At 42.5% G+C, this 22,281-nt stretch overlaps 1 protein-coding gene across 2 annotated transcripts in view; it reads left to right on the top strand.

The window, feature by feature from the left end:
• The window catches only part of CRTAC1 (cartilage acidic protein 1), a 1,353,390-nt gene that overhangs the window by 1,251,088 nt on the left and 80,021 nt on the right, over positions 1–22,281 (top strand). For both annotated transcript variants that reach the window (XM_069239641.1, XM_069239640.1), the window contains exon 9: positions 8,383–8,465. In XM_069239641.1, the coding sequence (XP_069095742.1) occupies positions 8,383–8,465 (83 nt within the window). The remainder of the gene's footprint in view (positions 1–8,382; positions 8,466–22,281) is intronic.

Here is a 22,281-nt window from a genome sequence, read left to right as displayed (position 1 = left end):
TGCAATTGTGGTGCCTATTGCATTTTTATCGATCATGGCTTTGCTACAAAAGGTACTATGAGCTTCATTCAGAAGCCTCTAGCTGGACCACTATTTGCCATGGATGGTAAAACCCTAAAATCTGTTAATGTTACATATGGATCTTCTGAACTGATTAAGGTCTCAGCATGCAGACTTCTTGATAAAAGCAGGTGTGATGTCATAGATGCATCTTCCTTTCCCCTTATCCTAGGCACAACATGGCTTCATTACTGCAATTCATATATTGACTAGTAGGAGAATATATCCCTTTAGTGCTTTCATCTTTGCGAGGAGAAATGCTTCCTATCAACAAGAGTTACACAAAACTTATTTTGCACAATATCTAAAGAAAGTTCCTGCAGAATTGCCTCCTCTCTATCTTTGCAAATGTCTTTGATAATTGTCATTGATTGATCTAGTCCCCTGGATCAAAAATCTGCAAGGAAAAATGTATGTCTTAACAGTCCAGGAAGAAGCACAATTGATGAAAGACATCCAGGGAACATAGCCAAATGTTTCACAATACATTGTCTCACCAGCAACACCTCCCGCTTTGTTCTTATAGCCAAGGTAACTTGTGTGGACTAGTGTGAACTGAATGCAGTTACCATTAAATCTGGTATCTCTATGCCTAATCTTGGTTCTTCTTGCTCAAGTTAAGCAATGTTACTGTCTTTCGGAAACTGAATCTTAAGGGAGCTTACAATCGTGTCCAGATAAGAAAAGGTGACGAATGGAAGACTGCCTTTTTTGTTTTGTTTTGTTTTAATTGGGTGTTTTTAACACATACAACAACTTAGACCCCAGTCCGATTACAAAACAGCATATACCAGCAAGGAAGTCTGCCTTTAATGTAAAGTATGGGCACTATGAATATCTAGTCAAGCCATTTGGTCTCTGTAATACTTCCGATGTATTCCAGCATCTTATAAATGAAGTATTCAGAGATCAGATATTTACGTAATTGTCTATCTGGATGATATATGTATTATTTTCCAAGACTGTAGTGAAACATCAATAAAGCCTTAGTGCCAGTCGTAGCAGGCTATACTGGCCATTAAAGGCCTGCTTCAGGGTTAAAGGCCCAAGCCGAAGGTGAGGGACTCTAAGAAGGGACCAGACTTTAATTGCCAGTGTAGCCCAGCTATGAAGGGCTATAAGGCACTCCCCTACTAGAGCACAGAATTTTCTAATAAATAATACAAAGACCTCACGGAGCCTGAAGGGATTGAAATTCCCTTTGACTCCATGAGGCCTTTGTTCACAGCTGTTAGTGTGAACAAAGAACATTGGAATGTTGAGGCTGGGCTTTTACCAGCCATTAGAAGCCCTGAGCACTCCATTGTCTCCAATGGAGCTCCAAACATGCCAATGTTCTAATATAGCCTTATAACCCGCCGTAGCGGGCTCTATCGGCTATTAAAGGCCCGCTCCTGCGTTAAATGCCGGAGCCGAAGGCGAGGGCATTTAACAAGGGAAAGGGCCTTTAATAGCCAGTAGAGCCCACTACGGCAGGTTCTAAGGCTATTAGAACATTCTGCCACTCAGGGCAGAATGTTCTATTAAATAAAACAAATTGCCTAATATTTCTAATATTTAAAATACGCCTTAAATCAACTACTTCCGAATCATCTTGATGCTAATTTTGCAAGATGCGTAGTTGACATCCATATTGTAAACTTCTAAGGATTTGTGATATCCATATATTGTAATACGGTGGAGCAAAAGATGTCAAGGCTATATTACAATGGTCGCAGCTAAAAATTGTCAAAAAAGTGCTAGAAGTTCTTGGTGTCAAGTTTCTACAGACAATTAATTCATTCCATTCTACCATAGTATCACTTATTGCATAGTTGACCAAGAAAGGACTGCTATTTCTGTGGGTCCATAGCAAGAAAAGACATTTGAGGCTTTGAATATAGCCTTAGAACCCACCGTAGCGGGCTCTACCAGCTATTAAAGGCCCGCTCCCGCGTTAAATGCCCGAGCCGAAGGCGAGGGCATTTAACAAGGGAAAGGGCCTTTAATAGCCGGTAGAGCCCGCTACGGCGGGTTCTAAGGCTATTAGAACATTCTGCCACTCAGGGCAGAATGTTCTATTAGATTAAACAAATTCCTCATGAAGCCCGAGGGGATTAAAATCCCCTCGGGCTCCGTGAGGCTTTGTTCACAGCTCTTGCTGTGAACGAAGAGAACATTGGAATGTTGGCGCTGCAGGCTTTTACCGGCCAGTAAAAGCATGCAGCACTCCATTGTTTTAAATGGAGCTGCCAACGTTCCAATGTTCCAATAAAGCTTTAATTGAAAAACCTATATTGAGACATCCCCTTCATTGTGGGAACTGATGCCTCATTCACTGCTATTTGTGGTATATTGTCTCAAAAGGACCTGAGACCCAGGCAGTACATCCAGTTTCATTCTACTCTTGAGACATCTGAAACTTAGCATCACTATACAATCTATGATAGTGAACTGTTGGCTATCCAAGATTATTTTCTTCATTGGAGACATTAAGTTAAAAGGTCAAAATATCAAGTGAGCCTACGTATCTTTAATACCAACTTGAGCCTTTAGCATTCAGTGCAATGTTCTTATCACAGGCATGCTAGGTCGATGCTATTCTCTCAAGTTTTAATTTTTTGCTAACTTGAAGACCTGGAAGCAGACATGGCAAGGAAGATGAAACTCTCAGAACTTCGAGATCAGTCTTCAGTTGCTCCTTATATATTTTCTGTTCATCAATAGGAATCATTTTTACTTAAAAAAACTCGCACCAATGAGACTGTACAGAATGGCTTGCACTAGAACCTGTCATTTGACATAAGGCCAATGATCTTCTCCAAAGAAATGAACAACTTATTGCACCATTAAATTGTTACAACAGAAGATATTACAATACTGTTGTAATGCTTGTTTGGGTGGCCATCTCGGGTAATAAACTTGAGACTTCATTGCACTGCAGTTTTGATGGCCAGAGCCTCTACACGCCGTGAGAATTTGTTTTCACTCTTGTTTCAATAACAGTTGAGCTAAATTAAGCCATGCAAAACCTGTGGGGTTACTCATGCAATTGTTATATCATCCTTCTCGTGGTCCAGAATTTCCATGGATTTTATTGTTGGTTTACCCATCCCTGCCTCCTGCACAGTGTTATTGGTTGTAGTGGGTACATGGCACATTTTATACCCCTGGATGTTTACTATCAGCTTCAATATTAGCTGTAGCATTCTTGAAAAAATATGTTTACAAGGACTTCAGGCCGTAGTCACAGACTTGACCTCTCATTTCGTCGCCTGCTTTTGATCCTCTCTTTCAAATGCATTGTGGATTGATGGCCATAAATCCAGTAGTTACCATCCTCAATCGGCCAACCAGATAAAAAGTAAATCAAGCAAATTACAATTTCCTCATACAATCCAAACAGATTGAGTTTGATGGATTCTGATCACAGACTTTGTTCATAATTCACTTCACAGTGCGCTTCACTACTTACTTTTCTTCCATTCCTATAAATTTAATTCTCAAATGCTGCCCTCTGGTTTATCAACTTCAGTTCCTTCAGTGACTTATGGTGTGATCAAATTACAATCAAAGTTTCGCCCTACACACCAGTGCCACAAAATCTGCATACAAAACATATGCAGTCATCATGATCCTGCCCCTGACTATCCGGTTTGTGACAATGTTTGATTTTTGTTACATGTAACCTAGGTATCATCCAAAGTTTGCTCCATATTTTGTAGATCATTTTCCATCTCCCAGATAGTCACTCTAGTGGATGTCCAACTGTTGGTTCCTCCAGGCTGGCATATCTATATCCCCCGCCGCACACGGCCAAAGGCTGTGCAGGGTGATGATTGGCTTTACTTATGGTAATTAAAATTACTTTACGTAAAAAAAAAAAAAAACATCAAAATTCACTAAAAAAAAAAAAAAAAAAAGGTTACAGGGACATTATAGTTAGAAAACAGAATTGAAAAAAACATAGAAATTCACACAAAAAAACAAAGGTTACAGGGACGTTATAGTTAGGCTCACACTTTAAATGAACAAAACCATAGAAATTCATCCGTATAGTTAGTTATTTCAAGTAACTATAACTTGTTCCCTAAGGTAACGATAACTCACACCCTTTTCATAGATGTGTTTAGTTGGTAGGTTTGCATAGATTGCGGCCCATCACACCTCCAAATACAGCTGCCACCTCTATTGCTGATCTCTCCATTTAGAGCTTTAAGGCTTTTGTGTGGTGGTCTCTTGGCCCACCCACACAAGTAGGGTACAGTTGTTATCCATAGAAATGTGGGAACTCAGGATGGTATGAACTTTTTGGATCCCCACAGATTCTGAAACTTTTCCTACACAGAAATCCTCGTAAAATGTGTGTTTCTGGTCAAAGTTTAAGTTTTGAAATGGATTCTGGGTAAAATCACCTAGTGAGAGTCATGCCGGTCACTCCACCATGGATTCGCCCAGGTGGCTAGTTTGCCATAATGCAGAGGTTTGCTAGTTTTCCCTTGGTGTTGGCTGAGCTAGGGCCAAAAGTTCACAGCTACCTACTTTGCCAAAAAAAGGTCAGTTTTGAGTGGAAAAATGTGATGTCCTTGTTGCATTTTAGGCCCCTTCCTGTCTCGGGCACACCCACAAAAGCGAGGTACCATTTTTATCAGGAGACATGGGGGGATGCTGGGTAGAAGGGATTTTTAGGCTCCCCACAGATTTCAGAACTTTACATCACAGAGGTATAAGGAAAATGGGCGTGTCTGTGTGTTTTTTTTTTTTTAGTCAAATGTCAGGAATTCAGGGTAAAAAAAAATACCTGGAGAGAGTCATGCAGGTCATCCCACCATGGATTTTCCTAGCTGTCTGGTATTCTAGGTTTCCCTTGGTGCCTACTGAGCTAGGGTACAAAATTCACAGATACCAACTTTGCTAAAAAAAGAAGGGTCGGTTTTAAGTGGAGATATGTGATTTGTCTAGGCCTACCCACACAAATGGCACCATTATATTGGGATAATTCGAGAAATACTGGGAGAAAGAAAGCTTGTGACTCCCTGTAGACTGCAGATCTTTCCATCACCTAAATGTTAGAAAAATATGTTTTTTTTTCAGTCAATGTTTGAAGTAGATTCTGGGTGAAAAAAACAACATGTGAGACCCAACCTTGGATTCCCCCAAATGTATAGTTTTAAAAAATGTGCAGATTACTAGGTTTCCCTAGGTGCTGGCTGAGATTTGGCACAAAATCCACAGCAACCCACTTTGGGGGGGAAAAGGATTAGTTTTGAGTGGACAAATGTGATGCATCCATGTTGCATTTTGGCCTGTTTAAGATGCAGGCATTAGACCTACCAGTCAAGTGAGGTAGCATGTGTATTGGAAAACATGTGGGAACATAGAATAGTGGAGTATTTGTTATTACCAACTGGTTTTCATGGCATTTGCGCCTTTCAAATGTAAGCCAGTGTGTATGAAAGAAGACATTTTGGAAAAATGCACTCTGAATCACATGCTAGCATGGGTACCCACAATTTTAGAGGTGTACAGATAACCATTGCTCACAAACTCCATATCTTGTGCCCATTTTGGAAATATATAAGTTTTCTCGATGCCAAATTTCCCAATATGAATTGGGTTGTACTTGGTACAAAATGAAAAACCATTGTATGGTGCAGCTCAGTTGTGGGCTGTGGTTAACTTAGGTTCTTGGACAACCAATAGACCCTGTATATCCTCACAAACAGTAAGGCTGGCAGATTTAATGGTATACTACTTTTGTAAATCAGTCATTGTGACAAAAAATTACAGGTGAAAACATTGTCATAAATGGCAGTGTTTTCCTACTCATTTTGAATATTTATTTCAGCAGCTAATTTCTTTGAGGAAAACCTTGAGGGACGTACTCATACCATGACTTAATGAATTCAGAATTTTGCCTGCTTTTCATAAAACTCTCTTTTCTGGATCACCAGTGGGTTTTACACTGGTTCCCACCAAAAACAGGAAGTAGATTGAAAGCACAAAAATAGGGACAATGGGCTACCTCTTTGAAACATGCCAAAATTGTGGCTACAAAAAATAGGTTTTTTGATTTAGCTCTGCATGTTCGTGAAATCAAAGAAGATGGTGACTTTAGAATAGCAAACCATTTGTTGATGCCTTTTTTATTTAAAAAAAAATCCACTTTTAATTGGAGCACTTTTTTCCTATTTTTCCCACAAAACACCAAATGTAACTAGCTATATTTTGGCTATTTTCTCCAGAAGGAATCACAAACCCTAGGTACCTTTAGTATCCCCAAATGATGTTGGAGGGAAAAAAGGACACACATTTGCCATGGATACCGTATGTGGAAAAAAGTTATTGAGCCATAAGTGTAAACTAACCCAATAGCTCAAAAAGGGTTCAGCATTGAGGGTGGGGGGGAATCCAGCCTTTAAAGGGGTTAAGAAATTGCCCCACCACATGTCCATAAAAGCTAGATTGGCCGTGAAAATGTGTTGTTCTAATAATCGGGTTGTGGTTCTGAAAAGATTGGGAATCACTGGCCTGGGGGGAGGGGAGGGATCGGTGAAAAGCCTTTCAATTATCTAATTGTTCTCGGTCTTAGATTTCTGGAACTGATTAATTTAAATAAGATCCATGAAGAAATATTTTCTTATCCCCATCACCTTCAAGTTTCTTGCTGTCCATATTTTTCAACATTGATTATTTGACATCTGTATGCCTGGATGTGCTGAGCTCTTCAGTTTCTGGTCTGTGGATACAATACTGCATACTCCGCAAGGTGTGGGGGTGAGCAGCAGATATTTCACTTGTGTTAATCTAGTGCTTGCTCTGGCATGACAGCCAGTGCCAAGACAGTGATTACCACTATATTTACTTGAATGTCTTGGCATCAGATTGGAAAGAGTCTTAAATTTTGAAGTGACAGTCCCTAACTTCTCCAGCTAGTCGCAAATAAATTAGCTGATGTGAAGGCTGAAAGTTCTAATGCATGTTTTTATGCAGCTCCCTATTAGACCGCATAGGCTCAGATCACCAAACTTTCACATTATTTGGATAAGCAAAGAAGACTCAATAAATAATACGTCATTCGTGAAATTCAGTTATTGGAGTATTTTAAAATTACCTTAATATGCAGAAGGTAGAAAAACTGAGGAGTGTGAGTTTCTGCAATAACCTGAAAGTCAAACAGGTAAAAAGAAATGTGTAAAAGAAAGACTAGAAAGCATGATTGTGGTTAAAGTTGTGCAGTGAGAAGAAAACAAAATGCACGAATATGCGTGTAAACACCTTGAAATAAGATGAACAAACACACATGCTCGCTATGTTTGGCTCGCTGAGATACATTATAGCATCAGACATACAGCGAGGGGACATTATTGCAGTAAAAAAAAAAGCAAAGAAGTGCTTGAATAAAACAAACGTGTTCAGAACAAAGGAAGGATAGACATACATTTCCAGAGGCAAGTGAAAGTCTGTACAACAAGCGCAGGTGCCAGGTAAGGACGTCATATGCTGCCATTTTCCGAGGCAGCCCCGAACCACTCTCTGAATGAACATGTGATGTCGTCGAAAGAAGCGGTCATTGGATCTCACAGCAATCACCACACATCAGAAAGAATCAGTCATTGCACTGATATCAATCCCCACACATCAGAAAGAAGCAGTCCTTGGATCTCATAGCAATCATCACAAATCAGAAACAAGCGGTCATTGCACTCAACAATCATCACACATCAGAACGAAGCAGTCATTGCACTCATAGCAGTCACCACACATCAGAAAAAAAGTGGTCATTGTACTCATAGCAATCACCACACATTAGAATGAAGTGCACGTTGGATCTTGCAGCAATCACAACACATCAGAAAGAAGCCACACACATGAAAATAAAAGCAGTTATTGGATCTCATAGCTATCATCACACATCAAAAATAAGTGGTTATTGGATCTCATAGTAATCACCACACATCAGAAAGGAGAGGTTTCTGTATCTCATTGCTATCACCACACATCAGAAAGAAGCAATCATTGCACTCATAGTAATCACCATACATCAGAACGAAGTGGTCATTAGATCTCATAGCAATCACCACACATCAGAAAGAAGCCGTCACTGGACCTCATAACAATGACAACCTACCAGAGGTTAAGGGCCCCCTGTCAAAGTGCAGTGGGTGTGTTTGACACCTTGGTTTCCTACTTATTCTTCTATAATTGTGGATTGTCCTGTTTGCTATTTCTGTAATGCCTTCAGTCCTTAGTTCTAATGGAAATTGAGTGTTACAAAGTGTCACGTGCACCAAATAGTTGGCTCATAACTCAGTTCACCGAAACCTGTTCTCCTTCTCCTAGTATTGGACGCAGGGAGCACGCAGACCCAGTCATCGAGGAGCTGAGCCCGGGAGACGCATCGGAACCTGAGGGAAGAGGCACAGGTAAGAATCTTATTCAGTCTCTCATGCTGTGCTGCATTCTAAATAAACCCATTCACTAAAAACAGTGTTAGGACTTAAAAAAGAGCACACAACAGTGCAGCTGTTTTAGAATTGCAAATAGCAGGTGGTCTGGAATGTGAGATATTGTTTGATGTTTTCATGTGCCGCTATATCATAAGTAGGTGTCAATATATACAAAAATACACCTTATTAGTTAAAAGGAGCGAAAACGTGTTATTAAAGCTTTTAAATTACCCAAAAAATTGCCCTAATAAAAAACAACTAATTTTGGAAGAAGTTGGTACATCATCTAGCTCGCTAATCTGTTAGACCTCCAGGTAGGTTTATCTAATTCACTTTCTTTAGTGTGTTGAACGGACTTTTTATTTTCTTCCTGTTGAATTGTGAGATCTGAAAACCTAACTAAACTTACCAGTTGCAAATTGGTCCCTTTCCTGCATCTTTAGATTACATAATTTATTGTCCTAACACCCATATAATTAAAGCATGAGTGTAGCAAAGGTTTTCGTTCAATCACGGAGGGCATTGATTATACATTGGCTCTACCTAGGCTCCACAGAGCCTGCAAAACACTTTGACATACATGTACTAACATTTATTCATCCAGCCCTTATATCTGCTTCAGGAGAAGATAAACTCGTGAATGTGTCTCACATGCTTTGTTTAGGATGATTTTGGGAATGAGGATGAGGGCTCCGAGTAGAGAACAAAGTCATCAGAGGTAGCCCCTTTTCAGGCTCAGAAGTAGATTATTTTTTTCTCATTAAGACAGGAGTTGCCATGTTTGTCTTACCTCCATTTTGAATGCTTGATATCCTGGAAGATTGTCCTAATCCATGAACATTTCCCATTTACTAGGATTCTGTTCAGAGTGTTGAACCAATACAACCGTGTAGGCGAAGCTTGTTTTTCATACCTATACAGATTATAGATTTTAGAGACCCTTTATGGGAGGACTGCAGGTGATAACAGTAATTAATCATTTGCATGCCCAGAGTACAGCCCTTATTTAAAAGGCAAAGCTTGAGTCTTAATTGATCATATAGGACTTGAATTGGGCAGAACAGAAAATAAATCATACAGCGTTGTTCATGATTTTTTTTCCAGTCCCACTTTCAGATTGTTCCAAACGAAATAGCAAGATGCTTACTACTGGGAAGAATTTGGATGACAAATCTTTGGGATTTAATTGGTGTCTGGATTATACAGACCAAAGCATACACTCCTAAATTGGAATTGTATGTATTATGCTTTATATTTGGGAATTTTAAGGTGATAATGGTGACCAGTCCTCCAATTTTGCCAAACTCGCAGGTACTGATAAGAAGGGGTCTGGCCGATTTTATTGCAGACAACGCTCCAGCTATGTTTCCTAGGTGTTTTCCCATTGGTGAGTTTTTATGTTGTGTTGATATTCACCATCTGTGTATTGTTGTTGATAAACCCATGTAAGACCTCAAGAGTGTTGAAGGCTATTAGAGAAGTTATTTATCTGTGCCATCGCCATATTGAAGCAGTGGAGGGTGAAGATTATCCCATTTTGGATCAAAGTTTCTGATAGTATTTAGGTAATTTGACTTATTTGCTATGTATACATTGAACAGTAGCAGTGTCAAAACACTTCTGTGCACGAGGCCACAGTTTGTAGATCTTCTTGTTTCTCCTTGACCCATCTCTTATTTTGTTCCTCACCCATGTGTCCCAGTGGCGTTGTTGATTAGCTATTAGGAGAGTTTGTGAATAGCCAGTTTGAAAGTTTCGCCCAAACTAACTCAGTCAACTGCCACATTGTATGCAGACAAATTTTGATAACCCTATATTGGCTACTTTCAGGGTTAGAGTGCCTAAGGTCTTTACAAAATCTATGGTCTTTAAGCCTTTTCAGAAGCCAGTTTAAAATACTGGAAGTAAGTTATCGTGAACCACCCATTTCTCTATTTTGGTTAGCAGAATTTTTAACACGTGGTTTGACCCTGAAATCCAAAAAGATGTTTGGTCTATAGCTTTTGGAGTATCTCTGTTACCTTTTATGTGAATTGGGTGTATAATCTGGTAAAGTTTGTAGTTCAAGGCAAGTAGCAAAGAGTGTTGTTAAGGGACGAGACCAAAAATCTGAGTCTGTTTCCCTTCAAAATGTTGATAAAAATTCCATGGGGGCCAGGAGCAGAGCATTGTTGCACTATTTCAGAGAACAATGTTTCTGTAACCCGAATGTCAAAAGCATCATAACACAATTGTTTTATCCAAAAAATCCAATACTCATTATTGCCTTTGTAATTATGAAATTTGGTTAGAAACCTTTTGATTTGTGTGTGTTAGACCACCTGATTACGTCATCCCATGTTTTTTGTTTCAAAACTGATTTTTGCTTCCCAACATTCTTTCCTGTACAGGCGTTTTGATGTAGTCAGCTCTTTCCTTAGGTTCTCATCTTTAGGAATATTATATTATTGTGTGGGTAACAAGCTGATACGTTTCTTCATGATCCTGAGGTCCTGTGTGTAAAAAATCATTTCTTGGATGCACTTGTGAACTTTCGGCAGTGCTCCATTAAAAGTATTGATGATGATGTCACCTTCAAAAGGGTTGTAAGTAAACTTTCTCAAGGTAATGCAATCATTAATTGACAAAAGTGGCCAAGCTGACTTGCTCCCAATATGTTACGTGAATCTAAAGGTTGTATGATGGAACCACGCATAACTGAATAACGTGGTCGGAACAATGACCGGGTTGTTTCCACGCATGCCATTACCGCGCATGCCTTTACCACGATTTTTCATGGTAAAGGCATGCCTAGTAAACGCATGTGTGGAAACGCCATGCGTGGTTGTCGCATGCCACCCCCACCCTAAACACAGAAATACCCTGAACCCCCACCCTTAAAAACTACCTTGAAAAGAGCCCTAAAACCGACCTCCACCCCAAAGATAAAACAACCCAACCCCTAAAAACAAAATTACCCCGACCCCCCACCCTGCCCCTAAAAACAGAACTACCCGACCACAAACCTTTAAAAACTACCCTGATACCCCGCCCCTAAAACCCCAACCCGCCCACCTGCCCTGAATACAAGATTACCCCAGCCCCCCACCCCGCCCCTAAAAACCTGTCCCCCCCCCCATCCCTACAAACCTGCCCCTGCCCTAAATACAAAATTACCCTGGCCCCCCACCCCTAATAACCCACCCCCCCCCTAAATACAAAATTACCCCAACCCTCCACCCTTGCCCCTAAAAACCGACCCCTCCACCCGCCGTAAATACAAAATTATCCCCGACCCGTCCCTAAAAACCCTCCCCCACCTGCCCTAAAAACAGAATTGCCCCAAACCCCACAAAAACAAAATTACTCAGAACCCCCACCCTGCCCCTAAAAAGCCGACCCCCTCACCCGCCCTAAATAGAAAATTACCCCGACCCCACCCCTAAAAACCCAACCCCCAAAATACAAAATTACCCCGACCCCCGCCGCTAAAAACTAAATAACCCCGACCCCCCGGCCCTAAAAACCATTGTACCGACCCCCCCCCCCCCCACCGCCACCCCTTAAAAAAATTAAATTACCTAACCACCCCAACCCCTGCCCCCACCCCTAAAAACTACCCCAACTCTGCCCCAGCCCCACTTACCTGACCGCATCCTCTCCCGATGGATATTCCTTTTTCCCTGCCTTAACCACGCATGTGCGTTGTTCAGCACATGCGTGGTTAAGGCAGAGAAAAAGGTCTGTGTTGTTCAGGCAAGCGTTGTTCCGCTTGCGTGAACAACAAAGGCGTGTTTCCCGATGCATTGTTCCAGATCTTTCCCGAATCTGAATACAGCTGTGCTTTGGGCCCCTGAAATAGGTTTCTCTGCGCTAATAAGGCACCAGTTTGTCATTTGCCTCGCCTGACTGTGACCCCAACCAAACTCTGATGAAAGCTACTTCTTTCAGACCTAGTACCTTCTATGCACAGGTAAAGGGTATATTTATCTGGGACGTACTAACACCTGTTTTTCGAATGTGATGTCACCTACACCATGTGCTCAGCTCTGTGACCCTTCATGAGTGGAATTTGTTGTAATGTGTGCATCATTTCTAGTGTGACTCCCGTTGGAGTTACTTTGAAAATAGAATCCAGTAGAGTCTTTTGGAAACACAAGGCAACTGTCAGGTTTTAGTAGAAGCTCGGGTTTGCAGAACTATTTTGTCTGGGAAGAATGTGGTGTGTGGCAGGCTAACACAGAGAGAGTGAAGCTCACTCACTCACTGCACCAATGTGATGGTGACAAGGAATACCATCTTGAGGGTAAGAAGCCACAAAGGACAGCTCCGGAGCGTCTCAAGGGGAGTGCACATAAATATGTGAGGACCAAAATAAGATCCACTAAGGCATGACAAAGGGAAGGGAGGAAACAAGTGTTGTGGGCCTTTCAAAAATGGAACACAGTTGCTAATTTAATCAATGACGGCTGGTCCAGCAATGGTAGAAAGGCCAAAAGAACTGAAAGATACCCTTCAATTGTGCCCAAAGCAAAACTTTGCCCAGTGAGAGATGAAAAAACAATATAACATCAGCTATCTTTTTCCTGGAGGGGATCAATCTGGCCAATACTGCACCATACCACAAATTGTCCCAACGACAAGCGTATACAGTTTTTGTCGAGGAATGCCAGGCTGCTAAGGCGACATACATCATCTCCGAAGGAAGATCGAAGGTGTTCAGCCTTTGCTTCTCAATCTCTAGAGAATTAAGGTGGAGATTGTGAATTCTGCCTGTCTCTGCAACAGCAGGTCACTCCGAAGGGACAGCGTGACCAGAGGACAGATGCTCAAGCCCAGAAGCTCTGGCTACTGTACTCTGCATGCCCTATCTATGGCCACTAGGATGACTTGGGCCTGGTTGGTCCCGATTTTCTTCAGAGCTCTCTGCAGTATAGGTATCAGCGGGAAAGCATACATACGTTTTGAGTTTCATTCTAGGTGGAACATGTCTCTTAGCAAGAGACACCTTGGATACTCCAACATACATAAATACTGACATTTGGCATCTAAGGCAGTAGGGAGCAGATTGAGCCATGATTCTTTCTATTCATGGAAGAGACCTTGGGCCACTTCTGGAAGTTACCGCCACTTATGATCAACTAGGCGTCGACAGCCGAGTTCATCCGCCGTGGCATTCAAAGTTTCTGCCAGGTGGTTCACCACCAGGAAGATTCATTGATAGGCCAGCCATTTCCAGAGGCCTTGTGCCTCCTGGCACATGGTCAAGGAATCCTCTTCAGATCCCACTGCATAGCCCATATATGCCATCTGGCATGCTTGACCAGCAGGATTCTGGAGGCCATCAGCCTCGGAGTTAAACTCGGTGATACCCATGACAGAGGTTGGAAGATCAAGATTATAGCCTGAATGTCCTGGACTGTCCTTTCCGGGTGAATGTCACTAAATTGAACTGTGTCCAAAAGGGTCTGGTGAAGGGGAGCATCTGAGCTGAAGTCAGGTGTGACCTCAGCACTGAACCCCCAAGGTGACAGAAGGTTTGTCTCTCTGGGAAGAGACTGGAACTCTTGACCTCCAAAGATGTGCTGCCTCCACTGCCATTACTTTTGTTAACACACGAGGGGCACTGGTGAGATCGAAGGGGAGCACAGTAAAATAAAAATGAAAACCCTCCTGTCCCATGCATGAACCGTGTGTAGTGCTGGTGGGCTTGCAGGATGGGGGAATGGAAATAGGCAACCTGCACGTCCAACACTATTATCTAGTCTCCAGAGTCAAAGACAGACAAGTCCTGGCCCTGAGTAAGCATCTTGAATTTGTACATCTGGAAGAAGGCATTGAGAGGATGCAAGCCTAAACTAGAAATCTGGGGCTCCGTTGCTTTTCAGCGGGATGAACCTGCAAGTCAGGTTGGGTCGCAGTCAGTGTTAGCCAGCTTAACTCACGACGTCAGGTCATTCCCTTTATGGAGCTTTTTACCAAAAGTTCTCCAATCTTCTCCAGACTTTTGGATCTCCTTCCAGAAGGTGTTTGAAGGTCCTTTAGGAGTCCACAACTCACCTCAAAGTTCCAGAAGCTCTGAGTTGCTCCGTGAGGGTTAGGACTCTAACTCTCAGAATGCAGTTTGCTCAAATCAAAAAATTACCACTGAACGGTGGTCAGCTGGTCAGGTTCTTCAGGTTTTGATGAAGGGGACTCTGGTTCACTATTTTCTACCTGTAGCAAACAGGGAGTTCCTTATTGAACCAGTTAAAGCCAGGAAAAGTCCTTTTTGAGGTGAAGCCCAAGTGTGAAGCTGGTGCAGTCCTTCAGAGTGCAGTGTCCAGGTAGAGTCAGGGGTCCAGCAGGGCAGTTCTTCTTCTTGTCCTGTTCCTGGTAGGAATCGGAGGTGTGGGTGCAGCTCTGCCATATTTATCCTTGCTCCTGGAGTGGAAAGCGGGGGGAGGTGACCGATCAAAGGCAGGCCACCACCCTCTTGAATGACTACTCCCTGGGAAGTGTGGCAACAATCTATCATAGGGAGCAACATTCCTTAAAACCCAACCTGGCAGAAATTCAGTTTTGGAGGTTAGGTCTTGCTGAGTCCATCCACTGTTGTGGCTAAGTTCCCTTGACACACCCCTCTCCAGCCCTCTCCTGATCTTATCAGGAGGGCACCTGGCTGTCTGCGTTTGCAGGAAATGAGGGAGGTCCATTTGCAGGCCCAAATGTCCTTCCTTCCTTTGAAGACCAGTTTGGCTGCTCTCCCTCCCCAAACCTGTTCTGCCATCTGCTGAGGCAGATTTCTTCCTCAGGCACTTCATTTGTGTTCAGCCCAGGCCAATTCGCACCTCATCAAGGCAACCTGGGCTGGCCAATCATAGAAGGGCACTACAGAGCTGAAACTGGGAACTTTCAGGAAGAATTCTAAAACTCTTTCTAGGTGCAAGTTATATTAACTTCAACAATGGCAAGTTGTGGATTTATTATAACAATGAGTTCAAGTCCAAACTTGAAATATCTAGCTTCTTTTGAGACTTTATTAATTAAAAATAAACTCTCCCACTGTCAGCCTAAGGAGCCTATTCACTACATTGGGGGAAAACAAATTTAGCTATTTTCCCCTCACCAGGGCTTATAAAACCGCTTCTATAAATTCTATGCTTATAGTTACACTGCACCCACCCTGGGGGCACCTAGGGCACACCTTATGGTGACTTGTATGTAAAAATAAGGTTGTTTAAGACTTACAAAGTGCTTTTATTTCCAAAGTCGAATTTGGGGTTGACTTTAACTTATGAGCCGCCAACAAAGCAGGCCTGTCTTTAGAATGGCACTGGGCACCACAGCAGCACACCTTTGGGGGTGCTACCTATGATGGGGTCCCTAAACCTACATGCCCTACCATATACTAGGGGCTTATAGGTAGGTTGGCATAGCCAATTATAATTAGCCTTATTTGCATATTTCATTTTATTCAAAGCACAGGCCTTGGGACTGTTTATCAGTGCCCAGGGCACCATCAGAGTGAGGAAAACACTAGCATGAGTGAAAAATGGTGGCAAAAAGTTGGAGGGCTTCTGCAATCAGCCCAGTTTTCTCACAACAATTAACTGTGCATGCTAGAGAGTGTATGGTGTTTCACCCGCGCATCAAAATTGCATTTCACATTTGTATGACACTCAACCCCTTGGAGCAGTAGATTTCTCAAAGCTGTATCCACTGAGAGCTCTATGCGGCTGGAGTCTGTATTGAAGGCAGCTGAAAAGAAGATTCAGGTAGAGGAAAATGCTGTTTGGTTGCATAATGGAGGACTCCAAAGAATCTGATGCCTTGTAACCTTCTCTCTCATATTGTTCTTCAGTTGTGAGCTAGGCAGAGGCTTTTCCTCTTATGGGGTGATGTTTATAGGCTGATAAAGAGCAGAATTTCACAGGGCCACGTATGATGTGGTGGCACTGACACCGAAGAGGAAGTATTTGTTTCGGGCGGGAAGGGAGTTTTTTTCTCTGACTAAGGCTAGAACTGTCAAAGTTCCTCAGTGGTAAAGCTTTACTGCCACTAATGTTAACCAGGCATCAGACAATGCTCACAGGAAGCATGCACGTGCTCGTCTACATCCTGCTGATTAGATTGGGATGTTCAGGATGGCCCCATTACGGCTAAATGCCAGCAGAACACTTAGTCAGTTTGAACCAATTTATCCAAATTATGGAGAAGGCTGGAACAGGCTTTTTGCAATAAAGTTCTTTACTTCAGGTAGCAGCTTCTGCAGGACTTCTGTCTCACTCGTGTTTGAGGATTCACAGTTGTAATCGCATTAGGCTTCTGGACACCTATGGCTCCATCACCTGGCAGGCAAGTGCTAGCAGCAAACAGACTACCCCTGCTGGCCTTTAAGTTAGGCATAAAGCTGACTTCCTTTGATTCTATTGAATGTAAGTGTTAACAGTCCTTCTGCTTTGTTTCTGGAGTCTAGGAATTTCATATTGATATACACTGACCCATTTTAGCACCTTAATCTGAAATAATATACCCAGTGCTGCTGGTGAAATATTCAAGCCTTTAGGTTCCATCCCTGCTGTACTGAAGTGGAATTTACCTGTGAAACGTCCCAGGTTTTTTACCTTTGGCCTCTGGTTTTTTACCTCTGCTGTGGCATGAGACTCCCAAGAGGAGACTCGGTCAATGTATTGCTCTGTGTAAACTGTATTTAAACTAGAACTTTCAGTGCCCACTAGTTCATATACAGTTACCTGCCTGTGGACAGCTGGGGGAAAGGGACTCTGAGCAGATTTTGCACAAAACGTATCAACATGCATGTGCACGTATTGGCTTGGTGAGGAAGACTTGTCTGACTGAACCTATTATCTGCACACAGATAGTTCTGTAGCTGATGAAGCCCAGTTTGTTTGTATGGTGCAATAGGGGCATAGTGGTGCTAAGGATTTATAAATGTTTTGGGTTCTGACAGTACATATTTTGGGTAACGTATAGGTTGTGTAACTCTTTCCACAGCTGTGCAATATGTGTTTACACTGTTGCATTGAAAGTTTGATTGGACATGGTACAGGGACCATTGTGGCGTTTTCATATATTTGTCTGGATATAGAGCTCAAATTTAAAGTCCATTTGACTCTAGAAGAATTTTTCATAAACCTATGTATGATGCATATTTTCTCTCCATCTCTTACTAATGAATTTTGCCCTATGTGCTGCCTGAACTAGAGATAATGGCTGTGCCCACCACTTAGCAGATTGAAGATCACATTGAACAAAACACCTATTTCAAGTGATATTATATTCGGCTTCTTGCGGAAAATGTGGTTTCAAATTTCCAGGGCTGTTAACAGCAGCTCTTTGCTAATTAAGGCAGGTAAAGCTCTTGGTCTGAACAGTAGGGATGGGTAGACACTTGCCCCCATTACTGAGCAGGAGGCATCTTTGAAGACTGGAGCGTGCAGGGAAGGCTTAGTTGAGTAGAGGCATTTAAAGAGACTTAGGCCCATTTGCATTTGTGCCGCTTTTTGACGCAAAAACAGTGCAAACTTTCAAAGTACTATTGTATTTTGTAAGTTTGCGCCACTTTTGCGTAAAAAAATGACGCAAATGTGGCGCTAAAAAAGTATAAATATGGACCTCAAAGTGCTCATATATTTGGAAGATTCACCAGTTTGGATCTTTAACAGCATTCTGTGCAAGAGTTGGACAGGCAATGGGTTTGTTTCTGTTAATAGGAGATGGATGAGTAATGTAGCATTTGTATATTGGGAAGCTATCCCACCAATTTCAGAATTCTTCACCATCTTCTGTGCACATGCCAGAGAAGATGAGATGTAGAATGCACTCATGACTTGTACTCTTGGATTCTCTTGCACCTCTCCCGGCGTGGTGGCACAAGCTCCCTAGTACTTCAACAGGCTTTGTGGACTTGTCTCAGAGCCATGAAGGAGAAGGCATTGTTGACTGTTGCTGTTAAGGGACCTGCTGTGGCACACTGAAGGAGTACCATAGACCTGTCCTGTTGCACATATTCAGCCTGCAAGAGGCTGAATGCCTTGGTGGCAGGGAGTGTAGGCATGGAATGAGGTCAGGGGACCACCAGAAAACCATCAGAGGTGGGCATTATGCTCTTCTCACAATCACTACAGTGTATCAGCAGGAGGGGGAATGATTGATACAGAGGCTGTGAAGAACAAAATACGTAATCTCAAGTTTGAAACCCTGGGGTACGTACTAGCAGTGCTTGCCATTGGCTCATAGAGCTCAGATTAGCCTCCCCTGTTCGTGGACCTGGTGACCTTAAATTCTGTTTCTGGTGGCTGGACAGGGTTGTCTAAAACAAAATCACCCATACTATATGAACAGTGTGCATTGGTGACCAAGAGACTGCAATGTTGGTGCATCATTTGTTTTCAGACTATTGTTTCTCTCCCAGCACAAATGTGTGCTTTTTTAGATGGAGCCCTAAAGAAGCTGAACTGGCTGATCAATTAGGAGCACTGGCAGGCCCACGCTCCTGCACCAGGTCCTGGATACAGATGATAAGCTGTGTCATAAAAATCCACCTAATAAAATACAACAAGCCCTTAGAAGTGGTCAGCATGAGGAAAATTAGTCATGATCATTCACTGATAATTTAGAGCCTGAAATTTGAATGGTGTCCCTTGTAGACTTCACCAGTCACCATAGCCCAGTGGAAGTATCTCACTCACATTACAGGATTCCACCAATAACCAGCACCCCCAATCTCAATGTGTACCAAAAGAAGAAGCAGGGCTGGTAGCTCCTGTGATTACTGCAGAAGCTGCAGAATGCATACAGAAGCTTTGGCTGGCAATGTGAACAACTCAGCTGTGTGAGCCCACCAAAGGGGCCTCTTTTCACCTCTGCCTGACTCACTGCTCGAAAGCACAAAGCTGTTAATTAAGATCAAGCCACAGACCTTGACAAAGAAGCACGCGGAATGGGCAGCCTGTTGAATGTTAACCTACCATGTGTATCGAGCAGTCGTGCATAGTGGCATATTAAAACAAAAATAAAATATTAAAATGAATATGACACCTGGCATTTCTGCTTCCAAAGCAAATGGCGTGGGAGCTGTGAGGACAAAAGAATGCATTGGTTTATTTGAGGTTGATCTTTCTAGTTTGTAGTCTGTAGGTCTATGTTTTCCTCAATGAACACTTTAAGCCAAAGGCAGTAGCCCTGCCCAGATCTGTATTTTGGATCATAAAATGTTAACCCCTTAGCGGCTGGGCCTCCCCTGCTGGACTCTATTGGTTGCGGGGACATATAGGGCTTTTAGGTTCATCAAGAACCCTAGGTACCCAGAGCCAATAAAGGAGCTGCACCTTGCAATGGGTTTTCATTGTATACTGGGTGTACAGCAATTTATTTGGTGAAATATAAAGAGTGAAAAATAGGTATTGAGGAAACCTTTGTATTTCCAACATTGACACAAGATAAGGTGCTGAGAAGCAGTGGTTATTTGCACATCTCTGAATTCTGGGGTGCCCATTCTAGCATTCGAATTACAGGGCATTTCTCAAATAGACGTCTTTTTTACACACTGTCTTACATTTGGAAGGAAAAAATGTAGAGAAAGACAAGGGGTAATAACACTTGTTCTGCTATTCTCTGTTCCCCCAAGTATTCTGATAAAAATGGTACCTCACTTGCATGGGTAGGCCTAATGCCCGCGACAGGAAACGCAACATGGACACATCACATTTTTACATTGAAATCTGACTTGTTTTTTGGAAAGAGCCTAGCTGTGGATTTCGGCCTCTAGCTCAGCCAGCACCTAGGGAAACCTACCAAACCTGTGCATGTTTGAAAACTAGACACGTGGTGGAATTCGGGATGGGGTGACTTGCGGGGCTCTCACCAGGTTCTGTTATCCGTAATCCTTTACAAACATCAAAATTTGGCAACAAAAACCACTTTGTCCTCACATTTCAGTGATAGAAAGTTCTGGAGTCTTGAGAGGAGCCACAAATTTCCTTCTACCCAGCATTCCCCCAAGTCTCCTGATAAAAATGGTACCTCACTTGTGTGGGTAAGCCTAGTGCCGGCGACATGACTAGATCACACAACATCCATGTTGGTCCTTACATGAGGGCAACTGTTGACCCTCGGGTGATCCATTCTTGACGCAGGAACTAGGTACAGGCACTCAAATGGGGTAGCGTTTTTCTCACAACAGGTGGGGAAACACTGGGTATTAGGAATTTTGTGGATCCCAGCATATTCCTGTAGTGTGTGTGACAAAAATGCAAGAAGAAATTGAGTTTTTATTCAACATTTCACCTTTGCAGGGTATTCTGGGTAAGAAAACTTTGGGGAATCAACACAAGTCACACCTCTGTGGACTCCCCGGATGTCTAGTTTCCAGACATGTCTGGGTTTAGTACGTTTCCCTATAAGGACGCCAAACCCAGGACCAAAAACGCAGGTGACTGCCTTACAAAACCAGGTTGTTTTGTGATTGATAATTTTGATGTCTCCACAATACGATTTGGGCGGTGGAACTTTGGGGCTAAACTAAATTGGGGAGCTCCCAAGTGAGCACTCTGTCTGTGCTTGCCACGCATGCACCTGCTCGCTGGTTTGGGCTAACCTGCTATTGTCCCACTCATCACCACCCTCATAATCAATGGAAGAGGAGTTATCAAATGAGAATCCTCCGACTGAAAAATCACTCCCAGAGTCTGCGCCATTGTCCTATACCTCAGATGCTGTCTCAGCATCTGATCCTATGTCAGAACTGTCCTCTATAACCTGAGTGAGGGCTTGAGCAGCAGTCATCCAATGAGATGCCATCTCTGCTACTGGCTAAACTGTTGCTCTAAAACACTAGCCTACGTAGACAGTCACAAAATTGCTGGTGGATGTGTATGTGTGTGTGTGTGTGTGATACGTGCAACAGTAGAGGTCACTCTACCTTCGCTTCTTCCCTCAATCAGCACGTTCTTTCAAGACACTCAAAAAAAGATACACTATTACTTCACCTTGTCCCATACCAATAGTCGCAGTCTTTAGCGCCTCTAGTGCCCAGTCCAACAATCATTATTGGTGCTCCCACTCCCATGACCGCCTCCTCCTTTTTCCTCAGTACCACCCAGCAAAAGAGCCCTTCATCTCTCCATAGCACCCCTGCACACACATTTCATTTGTATTATAGCGCAGGCAATGGCTGACTTTACTAATGTACTCAGATATTTACATAAAATAAAGATTTGATCTTTGCAGTAGGCATATAAACCTTCTGCGCTACTTTATGGCATCAAAACTGCCATCAGACAAAAGTCTGATCCTTTTGCAGCAGAAACATAATCACAAGACTTTTTTTTATTGCTGCCTAAAAGCTACAGTTGAAACGCGTCAGTTGAAGTATGTGAATTGCTTCAAAGACGCAAGCTGCAACTGCAAGATAACTGGTGGTGAATATATATATGTAGATATATATATATATATATATATATATATATATATATATATATATATATATATATATCCAAAGTGTCGGTCCTGGAACAATGATGTGCCTAACTGCCGGTGCTGCGTTAAGGTAAAGGACCAAACCCTAAATATAACACAAGGAGAAGAAAACGTTGCACTCCCGGAGATTGCAATCAACTGCACATTTATTCCTCTTAATGCTGGTTGAGGCTATATCTGGCACCACGACGCGTTTCGACATCCGTCTTCTTCCTGGTGGTTTCTGCCATCTTAATAGACGAGCAGGATGCTGGTATTTATAGTTCCCATATAACTTTCAGCTGTGAGCCAAATGGAGAGGCTTCTCCTTCGCCGCCCGTTCATTTTACTG

This window comes from Pleurodeles waltl, chromosome 6 (assembly GCF_031143425.1).
Source record: "Pleurodeles waltl isolate 20211129_DDA chromosome 6, aPleWal1.hap1.20221129, whole genome shotgun sequence".
NCBI lineage: Eukaryota > Metazoa > Chordata > Amphibia > Caudata > Salamandridae > Pleurodeles > Pleurodeles waltl.
This window is presented reverse-complemented; position numbering and strand designations above follow the sequence as displayed.